Source organism: Bos mutus, chromosome 13 (genome assembly GCF_027580195.1).
Source record: "Bos mutus isolate GX-2022 chromosome 13, NWIPB_WYAK_1.1, whole genome shotgun sequence".
NCBI classification, from domain to species: Eukaryota; Metazoa; Chordata; class Mammalia; order Artiodactyla; family Bovidae; genus Bos; species Bos mutus.
In genome coordinates, this window is record NC_091629.1 from 17,711,501 (window position 1) to 17,724,499 (window position 12,999).

Genomic DNA, 12,999 nt, shown 5'->3' on the forward strand with positions numbered 1-12,999 from the left:
GCTCTGCCACACTGAGCTGCTTCTGCCTCTCAGTTTTGGTTCCCACCTCTGAAGCATTCTTCCTCCAGGTATGCCCAGCAGTCAGGTTCCTCCGAATGCCATCTTGCCAGAGCCCCCCCCACGGCCACTTCTTGCCCCCCGACAGCTGAGGGGACCAAAGCCGCCCCAGCCCCCAGCCTTTCCCCTACATCTCTGGTGAGCACTCTCCAGACAGCCCAGGGGGATGCTCTTTGTTCTGGAGTTTATCTCGGTCCTTACTCTTGCCCCACCAGGACCTAAAGGTCCCCGGGCGAGAGTGTCTGGTGCCTGCTGGTCCCTGGAGATGTCAGGCGGCCAAGAGGTGTAGATGGAAAGGCAGGTAGGACTTGCGCCTTGCCAGTACCTGGGATTCTTCGCCAAGTCCTGGATGTGACTGATGGAGGTGGCAATCCAGCCGCAGCTGCGGGCTCACAGAGGCTCAGGTCTGCAAGAGAAGGCAGTGGGTGCACCCCCCACCCCCGACCTTGTTGGTGTCAGCCGGTCACCCAGGGCAAAAAGACAAGTGGCTTTCTCATCCGGATCCTGGGTCCGGCAGGGCCGCAGAGCTTAGGCGGGGAGGGTGGAAGCGGCGGCTGCGCCCGAGCGCCTGGCAGGTGGCTTCGCGCGGCGCCGGCGGTGCGGCCGGGACCAGGGGCGGCCTGCTTCCTCCCGGCCGTCCCCGCCCTCCCCGGTCCCGGGGTGTCGCCCCGCCCCGCCGGCCGGGCCGCGCTGTCCCCGCCTCCCCTCCCCGGGCTGCAACAGGTGCCTCCGGAGCAGGAAGCGCGCGCCGCCGCCGCTCAGCTCCCCCGGGCGCGCCATCCCCGGACCCCGCGTGTGTCCCCACGAGGACAGTGACCCCGCCGCTCCGCCCGCCTCCTGCTCCCTTCGCCGTCGCCGGCGAGGGGCCCGCGAGTCCACCGAGCCCGCCTCCGCCCCCGGCCCGCCGCCCGCCCGCCCGCCGCTCCGCGCGCCATGGACGCCCCGGAGCCGCAGCCTGACCCCGACGGCGGGGACGCCCCGGGCCACGAGCCTGGGGGCAGCCCCCAAGACGAGTTCGACTTCTCCATCCTCTTCGATTATGACTATTTGAATCCTATCGAAGGTCGGTGGAGGCTCGCCCCGGCCTGGCCCCCGAGCCTGGGCTGGGGCTGGGGCCTGGGCAGTGGCCGCGGGTGGGGCCCCTTTGCCCCACGCGTCACATTTCCTGGGGGGCCTGAACTTGAGTTGGGGGGAAGTTGCCTCTCCCCAGGTGAGAGGGAGGGCGGGAGCCGTCGGAGACTGCAGCCGCCTTTAGAGGGCACTAGGCTCACTCTGCCTGGTGGGGCGCCAGTTTCCAGTTCCTTCTCCCCGAGGGTCCCTGGTAGTGAAGCAAAAGGGAGCAGGGGTCTCAGCTGGTCTCTGGCCCGCCGTTGGTCATCAGTGCGCGGTGGAAGCTATGGGTTTTGCCTTTGGAGGGAAGAGGTGAGGAAGCCAAAGAATGGAGTTTTTCGGCCGGGACTGGTGCAAAAAGAGGGCTGGTGAGGCTGATCCGCCCACCTCCGACCCCCACCGTGTGCGAGCCCTTGTTGGGGACGCTGCGCTGACTCTAAGGAGGAGGCTGTCTGTGTCTAATGCTAGAGCGTGGTTTGCCCTCGTCTTAGGCGGCTGGCCCATTTCCTCCCTGCGTTCTGCCGCTGCCGTTTGCACATCACCTCACATGCTTCAGTCTGAGCTTTATTAAGTGGGCCCCACCCCCCGCCCCACAGGCAACCAGACTGTGGGGGCTTGGAGGGTGCCCGCCTGTGGTTTCAGGAAGGTGCAGGCTTATTCCTGCCTCAGCGACCTGTCAGTCCCTACCTGCAAGTGCGCTCTGCGCTGGGGGCTGGGGATTTCCCCCCGCTGGGCCGTCATTTCACGTGTTTAACAGGAGCCTTGGTCAGAGGAGGCGGTCGCACACCCAGCCTCACTGTATTTTTCTGGTTAGCAGGTTGTCTTGGAAAAAAACAGAACACCAGACAGGCTTCCTGATTTTGACAGCCTAGCCCAGCCAGTGCTTGTTGAAGCCTTGGGGGCAGGCCTGTTGGTGACTTCCAGATGCACTTGGGCTCGGCTGCTTCTGGGGAGCAGGAAGGGGTTGTGCTGGCTGGTGTGTGTAGGAGGCCCTTTCCGGACTCTCCCAAGTTTGCTGTTTCCCAGAGATGCTGTGTGAGGCAGAGAAGTTTCAACTTTCCCTCCGCAGCGTCTTCAGGTGAAACTCCAGGTGAGGGCCTTGCTTTGACTTCAGAGATGCCCTTCGATCGGATACCAAGTGAAGATGGTAGTTAGTAATTATTCTCTATTTTGGCTGGAGATGGAAATAATTAGCCAGCCAAAGAGACCAGTCTTCTTGAGTTGCAATCTGGAGGCCATCCTTTGCTTTGAAAAGATACAATTAAGAATCTGCAAATGATCCCTCTAGCATCCGTGGTCTTGCTCTTCGTTAAGATTAAAGTCATGTTTGGAGGGAATACTTACACCCCTCCAAGATTCACAATCAACGGATTTTTTTTTTTTTCCTGCAGCGGGGAGATTTCCGGGGAAATAGTTTCTAAGCCAAATCTGATGGGAGGTGCTTTTTATAGTTTTTCTTGGCAAAGGGGTGCTTGGTGGCTGCCAGATGGGTGTCTAAATGACCATGGTGAAGGCCCCAGCATCTATCTTTAAAAAAAATAAACTTTATTTTTGGAAACAGTCTTAAATTTACAGAAAAATTGTAAAGAGAGTACAGCAAGCTCTTGTATACCCAGCACCCAGCTCCCCATAGGAGGAATATCCGTTAGCAGGATGCATTTGTTACAATTAGTGAGCCAATATTATGATACAGTTTTATAAAGCTAAGTCCATACTTTGTTTAGATTGTACCCCCCCCCCCTTTTCTTAATGAGCTTGACAGTTTTGAGGAATACTGACTAGGTGCATTGTAGAATGTCCTTTCAGTGGGGTCTTATGTTTTCCTCATGGTTAGACAGGGCTATGGGTTTTGGGGGAGGAAGACCACAGAGGTAAAGTGACCATTTCCATCACATCATATTGTGGGTACCTACCATCAACATGATTTATCATTATTGATGATAGCCTAGATCACCTGGCCGAGGTAACCTTTGGCAGGTTGCTCCACCATAAAGTTGCTGCTGCTGCTAAATTGCTTCAGTCGTGTCCGACTCTGTGCGACCCCATAGAGGGCAGCCCACCAGGCTCCCCCGTCCCTGGGATTCTCCAGGCAAGAACAATGGAGTGGGTTGCCATTTCCTTCTCCAATGCATGAAAGTGGAAAGTGAAAGTGAAGTCACTCAGTCGTGTCTGACTCTTAGCGACCCCATGGACTGCAGCCTTCCAGGCTCCTCCGTCCATGGGATTTTCCAGGCAAGAGTACTGGAGTGGGGTGCCATTGCCTTCTCCAACCATAAAGTTACTCCTTGCCAAACGTGCAGCCCAACTTAAGGATGAGGAATTATGCTGTGGAATCTGTAATCAGGCCTTGCTGGGAAGGCACCAGGACAGAAACGTCATGGCTCAGTAAGAGAAGGGATGCTGCGAGCCTTGAGAGGCTGAAGCGAGCTGTTCCAGATGTGGGTCAGGCTCAGTCTCACCCAGATGTTAATAGCAGTCACTTTGCTCTGCTTCCGCATGATGGAACTCCCCAAGGGTCAACACTAGTCCGTGTCTTGCTAATGGGCTTTGTCCCACATGACAATATGTTGGTGGTACACGTGAGGTGTTCTCTTTAACTCTGGGCAATGGGCTTGGCAAAAGGCCAAGAAAGGAAGAGGATTGCTCCTGGGACAGACATTGTCAGGAACTGGTGACGGCACGTAGGGAGTTGGGGGAAGTCAGATGCTTATTTTGTGGAACCTGAGCGTGTGGCAGCTGTGATTAGCCCGTGTAGTACCCCTCCAACCATAGAAGGTACACACTTCACAGAAGGTTGTCACCTTCATTTTGTAGAGGGGGTTGATGAGGCACAGAGAGGTGAAGGAACTTTCCCCAGAAAGCAGAGCAGGTACACGGCAGAGCTGAAATGTGAGCCCGGCAGTCCTGCTCTGGAGCCCTAGAGTCCTGCTCTAGATCTTTCGGATCTACCGTGTGAGTTCTCGTCCCCTCACTTGACGAGAGATGCGCACAAAGCAGTTAGGGGCCTGGCACCGCAAGACTGGAGTTTAAAACATTACTGACAAGATGATCTTGGGTAAGTCATTTAATCTCTCTGGACCTCTGTTTGCTCAGCTGTCACATGATTGAATGATAGTACTTACCTCATACAGGCAACTGTTTGCCTTGAATGGCTTAACCCATTCACATCACTTAACACAGTGTCATTGTCACTAGCTTTTTATTAAACCTTTGATTTCGTTAATAGAGGTGCTCAGTTCATGTGAGTCATCATTCACTTACTCATCCATCTAACTATTGAGCTCCTATGGTGTTAGATCCTGGGGATGTAGTAGAAAATGAGACTCAGTCCCTGCCCTCAATCAGTTAGTGTCTCTAATTGTTTTTCTGTCTAATTGCATCGACTGATCCCTCCAGTAGCATCTACATGGTAGTGGAAAATAGGCATCTTTGCCTTGTTCCTCACCCAGGCAGGAGAATCTTCAGTGTTAGCTTTAGAATTGAGGCATATGTATTTATGTTAGGGAAGTATCCATCCGTCTCTATTTTCATAAGAGTTTTGATTAGGAATGGGAGTTGAGTGATGCCACAGACTTTTTAGCATCTATGGAAAAACATGATTTTATTCTAAGATCATTTATATTAATAGCTTTCCTAATATTGAAACGTTCCTGGTATTAACCCCACTTGGTCACTGGGTATTATTTTCTTATGGTGGTGGGCCTGGCATCTACTGGATAATATTGTTTTAAGATTTCTTTTAGCAGTGTTCACCTGGTGGCCGGTAAAGAATCTGCCTGCAATGCAGGAGACCTGGGTTTGATCCGTGGATCAGGGAAGATCCCCTGGAGAAGGAAACGGCAACTGACTCCAATATTCTTGTCTGGAAAATGTCATGGATGGAGACGCCTGGCAGGCTGTAGTCCGTGGCATCGTAAGAGTTGGATGTGGCGTAGCAGCTAAGCCGCGAGTGATGTCTGTAATGTGCTTTTTGGTGTGCTGTCAAGTCTAAACGTCTCTCCTTCTCTATGTTCAGGAACAACGTGTGTATTGTTGGGACTATCCAGTTTCTCCCGTTGTGATAGGATCCCCTGTGAAGCCATCTGGACCTGGTGCCTTTTTATGGTCTTGTTCTGGGATAACTTTCTCGATCGTGTCTATGGGAATTGGGCTGTATCCATTTTCTATTTTGACTAGAGCCAGTTTTGGTAAACTTTCTTCCTAGGAAATCACCCACTTCACCTTTCTGAATTTTCAGATTTATTTGCTTAGAAGCATGCAAGGTAAACTCTTATTTTCTTTTGAGGGAAAGAGCTAAATGCATAGTAATAGAAAGAATGCAGACAGGGCTCTGGGGGTCCTGGCTATGAGCCCACCTTGGAGGGGAGAGGCGTGCTGGCTGTTGGTAGACAGAAGTTTAATTTCTTTGTATGTGCATGTGAATTCAAGGCATTCTTACTTCTTCCAACTTGTAATACACTGGGAAAGACGGATGGGCCCTGGGGATCCCCAGTCACCTCCAGCGGTGCCAGATCTTCTCTGGGCCGTGTTGGGAGGGCTTGCTCCCAGTCTGCCTCAGTGAGTCTGGCATGCCCCTCCTCTGGTAAGCGGATGCATATGGCGTTAACTTTGACCTTTCAGAAAGGAAAATGGACTCCTGACCGTTGCTTATAGTTTGTTCTGCTGATCCTCAAACTCTTTGGGTCACAGACCTCTGAAAGGCTGATGAAAGCCGCAGGTCCCATGTACCGCAGGAGCACACTGCACGCGTGTGTCCCTTCTGCACCTGTAAAGCCCGGGGTGAAAGGCACTCAGTCGTGTCCGACTCTCTGCGACCCCAAGGACTATACAGCCCACGGAATTCTCCAGGGCAGAGTACTAGAGCCGGTAGCCTTTCCCTTCTCCAGGGATCTTCCCAACCCAGGCATTGAACTCAGGTCTCCTGCATTGCGGGCGGATTCTTTACCAGCTGAGCCACAAGGGAAGCTCAAGAATACTGGAGTGGGTAGCCTATCCCTTCTCCAGCAGATCCTCCTGACCCAGGAATGGAACCCGGGTCTCCTGCATGGCGGGTGGCTCAGCTTTATACCATTTTCAGGTAGAGTCACACTGACCCAGGAATGGAACCCGGGTCTCCTGCATGGCGGGTGGCTCAGCTTTATACCCTTCTCCAGCAGATCCTCCTGACCCAGGAATGGAACCCGGGTCTCCTGCATGGCGGGTGGCTCAGCTTTATACCATTTTCAGGTAGAGTCACAGACCCTGCTGTCGCCCGTTCTCTAATGTCACCTGCACTTGAGCTCAGGGCCACCTGCTCTCGGCCCATTCACAGGGCACAATTAAAGCCTCATTCTTTCAGCAAACACTCATTGAATGCTGGTTTTGTGCCAGGCCCTGTGGGAGTACACAGATGAATGAAATGTGGTCTTGCCCCTGTCTGGCCCCCAGGCCAGTGTGGGACACAGCCTGGTAAACAAATAGGGACAAATGAGGTGCTGATATACAGCATCACGGGCTTTTTTTTTTTTTGGTGCTTACTAAAAATAGAGCTCTACTCTAAGCAAGCGAGTTCGCTAAACACATGTGACATTCAGAGACGTTGCCGTCTGTGTTGAGTTAAGGACAAGCCTTAATGAGCCTGCTTTGTGCAAATAGCGTCTCCAGGTGCAGCTGGAAAGGTGAAACGAGGGCTGAGTCGAGCAGTGGCCTCGTCGAGGGAGGAGCAAGAGCTAGGGAGAAAGTTGCCTGAATCATCCTTTACTATTGAACACATGTCATCCCAGCTTCCAAATTAAAGGCCGTCTGTTCTTAAGGCGCCCTCAGCTTTTGATCAGAAGTTGTTTCGGTTGCTCTTTGGGGCCCCAGGGACGGTAGCCCACCGGGCTCCTCTGTCCATGGGATTTCCCAGGCAAGGATACTGGAGTGGATCACCATTTCCTTCTCCAGGGCATCTTCCCAACCCAGGGATAGAATTCGTGTCTCCTGCGTTGGCAGGCGGATTCTTTCCCACTGACCTCCCAGGGATGCCCTTGATCAGAAGTAGAGGCTCTTAAAATCTTAATGCTGTGCTATTTGAGTTGGTGCCCAAGGCTTTTTAGTCCTGTAAGATGATGGGATTGAATACATTTGAGAAATGCAGCTTTGGTGGCCAGTGGTCCTTAATCCTGGCTACAGACTAGAATCTTTCAGGCATACCCAGGACCCATGAAGTCAGAATTCTTGGGGGTCAGTTCACTTTTGCTGAGAGTCATGAGCAGTACACGGCAGGACAGGCTTCGAGCCCAGGCAGCTGGGGTCCTGAGTCCCTGTCCTCAGCACTACAGTTCAGCCAGAATCTCACTGACCCCAGCTTTCCTGGGTACCCTTAATGCCAACATGGGCTGCATTCACCCATGATGTTTTGGTATCTATGCAATTATCAGTGGACTGTTCACTGCTATCCTAATGGGATTATACTCATAAAATATGCAACAAAAACCCAAGTGGGGAAGGACAGAATATAAACTGGGGTTCTGCTATTTCTGTATTTCTCTCTACAGCCCAGTGGATTGTCGTGCATGCCTCCCGGGGCACGTGTCCCCCCCCCCAAAACCACGGCCATAGGCCTACTGAGCCAGAGCAACAGGACTGAAGTCAGGAAATCCCGGCTTGAAATTCTGACTTAGGTGTCCATTACTAGCTTGGCCTTGGCCAAGTTGAAGTGCCGGGCATTGGCGAGCGCGCAGTAAACCATCGCCTTATAAATGGATGAGAAGTTGCATAATCCCCGCTGAGTGGTTTGCCTCCAGGCAGGTGATTTTGATCCTCTCCGCTTGTGTTTTCTCATCTGTGAGATGGGGGTGGTCAGGTTCCCGCAAGGCAGTGTGACTGAGTGCGGGCAGCGGGGCTGCGTGAAGGTCGGACGGCAGGCTGGGAGCAGGGTGGTGGGCTCTGAGAAACCGTCGGGCTCACCCACCTTCTTGAGAGCGTTGGGTCCTTGGAGGGGAAAGTCTCTGCCCTCGCCTTTAAGGAATCCTGAGCCTTAAGAGGGGCTTCCTTGGTGGCTCAGAGGTTAAAGCCTCTGCCTGGAAGAGAAGATGCCTTTTGGAGATGAGTCACTGGCCGCGGGGCTTCAGCTGGCATTGCAGCATGATACCTAACTTACATGCGATTTGCATGCATGCTTAGCTGTGTCCAAGTCTTCGTGATCCCATGGACTGGAATCCACCAGGCTCCTCTGTCCATGGGATTTCCCAGGTGAGAATACTGGAGTGGGTTGCCATGTTCTCCTCTAGGGGATCTTCCCGACCCAGGGATCGAACCTTGCCTCCTGCATTGGCAGGTGGATTCTTTACCACTAAGCCACTGGGGCAGCCCTCTGTAGGGGGTCAGTTCTGATGAAAAGCTTGCCCGGGGCATGGGTCCCTGCCTCAGCCGCAGAAGTAGGCCAGCTGCAAAAGCTTTCTCAGTTGTCCAGACTCTCAGGCTGCAAGGTTCCCTGAGGCTGCTCCTCAGGGTCCTGCCCCGGCGCTGCGGACCCCTGACCCTGGGCCAGGACGCGGCAGCCTTGGGAAGTGCCGTGTGGTGGATGTCTTGTGGCTTCCCCCCACTAAGGGACTTCCTGTCTCCTCTCTCCCCAGCACAGGAAACAGCCACAGGCGCCCCAGAGCTTCGGCCAGACCCGGCTTCCCTGGGCTGGTGCGAGGTTGGGTTTTACTGATTGTTCCCAAACCGAGCTCAGGGAAGAAGGCAAGACTCGCCCTGGGGCTCTTCCTGGGCTGTGTCAACTTTCCTACCTGGAAGAAAGCCCGCGGCGGGTTCCTCCAAAGCAAGAGGAACGGCCTGTGACGTTTTCCTAAACTTTGTCCAAAATGTGGAAACATAGAGACGATGGCATCATTAGCTGCCGTGTTCCCAGCACCCGGTCTCTATGGTTACCTACTGAAGGCCAGTCTTATGTCCCCCCCTCCTCAGTGTGTGCTCTGCATCACCACTTCTGCTTGCTTTAAATCACATTGCAGATGATAGAATATTTTATTAATAGATTAGGATGTAGCTCTCAAATATAAGGGCTCCTGAGAAAAATCCAATACCATTACCAAACCTAAAAAGCTGTATTGCGTGCTAAGTTGACTCAGTCGTGTCCGACTCTTTGCGACCCCATGGACTGTAGCCCTCCAGGCTCCTCTATCCATGGGGTTCTCCAGGCAAGAATACTGGAGTGGGTTGCCATGCCTTCCTCCAGGAGATCTTCCTGACCCAGGGATCGAACCCACATCTCTTAAGTCTCCTGCATTGGCAGGCGGGTTCTTTACTGCTAGCGCCACCTGGGAAGCCTCCAAAGCCATAATCTTTAATTTCAAACGTCCAGTGTTTAAACTTACTGCATGTCTCACAAGTGTCTTTTCATGGTTAACTTGTTTGAACAAAGATCCAGACAAGACCCGAACATTGTAAATCATTGACGTGGCCATTAGATCTCTCTTACTTTATAAAAATCCCCACCAGTCTGTTTTCTTGCCTTTGTTGAAGAAGCAGGTCATGTTTCTTGCACTGGCCTCCGTGTGACAGACTTTGCCAGTGGTGTCCCTGTGGCACTGTTGAGTCTTCTTCTGTCCCTTGCATCTCTTACAAACTGGCATTTAGATCTGAAGTTCTGTGCCGTAGACTTTGAGTGCTGTTTTCTTCTGCAGAGAAATATATCCAAGGTAGAGAGGACGCTACAGGAAGAGCAGAGAGATTGCTTTTCCTGAGTTGGCGTTTGGGACCATCTGTGCGTCCTGACCTGAGGTTTTGAGAAAAAAGGGAATTTTCTCACTTGGGCCTGTTTCAGTTACTAAGATACTAAGTTTCTAAGAGGCAGTGCTTCTGCGTGAATTTTAATTGAGCCACGCCTGAGTGAGCTTTCTGAAGGTAAGAAAGGTGCCTGCAAAAGCTCAGGATTTATAAAGGTCCTTATCAAAACAAACCTTCTTGGGCACGCTGAGAAAGGTGGACTGTTAAACGAGCGCGGGGAGGGGTGGGGGAGCCTTGACGTCTGCAGTGCTTGCGTGCGTTATTGTAAAGACCACAGAAAGGGGCTGTTTACCTGCATGGTCCTGAGAAGGTGGGCTCCGGGTGTGAAATCCACAACCCGTGACCTCATCTCTGTTGCCATGGAGAAAGGAGGAGGTCATTAATGCCCGGGGTCGGCAGGAGCCTCTGATGAAGTGTACCCGCCCCCGGGGACAGGGCACTGAAGTGAAAGCTCCTGGCGATGAGTGTAAATAAAGAAGCCATCTGTCAATCAGGCATTAATTTTAAGTCTCTGCCCCTGGCCAGGGGTTCCAGGGCCCCCACTGTTTTCAAGGGGAAGTTTACACTTGCATTTCAAGTTGGCTAAAAGAAAGGTGGAAACCAGCTTTTCACGCTGTGTCAGGAGTTGCGGGGCTCAGTGGGCACAGCTCTTTGAGGCACTGGCATAAAGGTGACGGGGGTCTTGGCCGAGTGAGTTGGAGGAACCAAAGCAGAGAAGGCGGCCGGGCCCCTGCCTGTGTCTCCTTGCGCAGGGCCTTGGCAGAGAGGCGGGGTAGCCACGCCCACAAGGCGGCCGGGCCCCTGCCTGTGTCTCCTTGCGCAGGGCCTTGGCAGAGAGGCGGGGTAGCCGCGCGCACAAGGCGGCCGGGCCCCTGCCTGTGTCTCCTTGCGCAGGGCCTTGGCAGAGAGGCGGGGTAGCCACGCGCACCCCGCTTCAGAGGGAGGATTATCTGAGGTCTGTTTCTGGTTGATTCTTCTGACCAGATCTTTTCTTCTCCTTTTGGCAAGGAAGTCACCGGAGCCCCTCTCTCTGCTGTGTGCCTCATGACAAATGGGGAAAGACTGTCCTCTCTTAGAGAAGGGCCTCTCTGAAGCACAAATCCCACCTCAGATGGCTGTCTTCCTGAAAAACGGAGGCAGGGTGGCATGGTGACTGGATAAGCCAAGGCTGATGTCGGCATCTGATGGACTATTACACGGCCATGAAAAAGAAACCGTAACTGCATACGATGTGGTTAAATCTCAGACATAAGGTTGGATTTACAGCATGTACATGTACATTCCATACAGTTTTATGTCATGGTCACAGCAGGCAAAGCCAGGCCATAGTGAGGGAAGGCAGGCGAGTGGGTCCCCCTGAATGAGGGTTATTGGCTGGGTGTGGCCACTAGGGAACCATGTAGCAGGATTGAAGTGTTCTGTATCTTGAATGGTGGATGCACATTTGTAAAAAGGCGCCGAGGCCTTTTAATATCTTACGGCATCTAAATGATGTCTCAATTTGAACCCCAGCTCTGCCCCTGGTTTCTTTCAAAAGGTTTTTTTTTTTGATGTGGATCATTTCTTAAAAGCCTTTATTGAATTTGTTGCAATCTTGCTTCTGTTTTATGTTTTGGTTTTTTGGTCGAGAGGCACGTGGGCTCTCAGCTCCCCAACCAGGGATGGAAGCGCCACCCCTACACTGGAAGGCGAGGTCTTCTGGACCGCCAGAAGAGTCCCTGCCCTGACTGTTCTTGTCCCTGGGGCTGAACCCCCACCCCCCTCAGCTTCCCTGGCCCCCTCGGTGACACAGAGGAGTAGATGGTACCTGCCTTCCAGGTGCTTGTCAGCCTCGTGGTACACAGAAGAGCTCGAGGCGCAATGAATGAAGGCAGATGGGAAGGTCTTTGAAGTTCTTGAAAGCATGAGGGCCCCATGGAATGATTCCACCCGGTTCTTTCCATCCCAGTTTGAGGATGAGGTGGGGTTTCATGTCTATCAGATGCCTGGGCCCTGCCCTCCCATCCGGAAGCTGAACTCGAGGCCTGCAGATTTCACACATCTCTCCACTTCTCTCCAGAAGGAGGACACGCAGGTGCATGTGGATTTGCAGACAGCCATGCCAGTAGCCAGTCTGTAAGACTTGGAGCTGGCACACTGTCCTGGGTCCTGGGTCTCGGGCGCCTGGCCTCACAGCAGGCTGCCTGGGAGGCAGGACCCAGCGCTCCTTTCTGTCCTGTCTGAAGGCAGACAGCTGTCTTAGCCGGGGCAGGGTCAGCAAAGAGCACGGCAGTCACGGTGGCTTTTTCCAGTGGCTCCACGTCGAACGAGACAGGATGGTAAACTGCCTTCTTTCCCTTGCTGGCATCTCTGGACCTGACTTAGCTGGATGGAATTTCTCACCTCTCACGCCCTGCGTCTGTGTGTGTCATTTCTGAATGAAGGGTGTGACCACCTGATTCTCCCCGTCATCATTAACACACGATTCATTGATCGGGAATCCAATTACTGCCCGCATGTGTGTCTGCTGGGGGCCATAGGGGCATGGGGGGCCTGTTGGAAAGTTTGCTGAGCGCTGTATGTGTTACTCAAAGCGCAATCTGTAACTTTTCAAAGAAGGTCTTTCCTATAGGTGGTGCAAGCCGCCAGATGCGAAGTCCATCCAGCTTCGGCTCCTCTTGGCGTTTCCTGCAGCCCCTAACACACAGGGCTCATGAGAGCCGAGGGATGGAGGGGAGCGGCGGGACCCCCAGGACCCCCTCCCTCCCGCTTCGCTTCTCTCCGCCCTCTTGCTGCACGTGCGTGCGGCCGCCAGGTTGTAGAAGCTTCACTCCGTTGCCATGGCAACAGACTGTGATGTCTCAAACCCAGGGCCCGGGCCTCCCACCACCTCGGGGTGTGAACGGTGGGTCTGTCGCTTCAGACAGGGGTGGACCTCGGCTCTGGGGCTCGGCCGCTGGGCCGCGGGGCGTCCGGCCTGCGGCCGGATCCTGGCTCCTCTCCTGGCGTCGTCGTTGAAGTCGAGCGCCCTGGCTCGCGCGGCCCCTCCCCCTCCTGAGGACAGACGCCTCCTGGAGCTTCCTGAGCTGGCTTTCTATT

The 12,999-nt window shown here is 53.6% G+C and overlaps 1 protein-coding gene across 5 annotated transcripts in view; it reads left to right on the forward strand.

Annotated features, from left to right (window-relative positions):
- NFATC2 (nuclear factor of activated T cells 2) overlaps positions 1–12,999 on the forward strand; it is a 160,424-nt gene that overhangs the window by 16,295 nt on the left and 131,130 nt on the right. The window contains exon 1 of one of the 5 annotated variants that reach the window (XM_070381030.1): positions 782–1,120. The exons of 2 other annotated variants lie outside the window; for them this stretch is intronic. In XM_070381030.1, coding sequence (XP_070237131.1) covers positions 991–1,120 — 130 coding nt within the window. In that variant the 5' untranslated portion in view covers positions 782–990. Of the gene's footprint in view, positions 1–781; positions 1,121–12,999 lie in introns of those variants that run through there. 2 more of the 5 variants (XM_070381029.1, XM_070381033.1) reach the window with 2 other exon arrangements.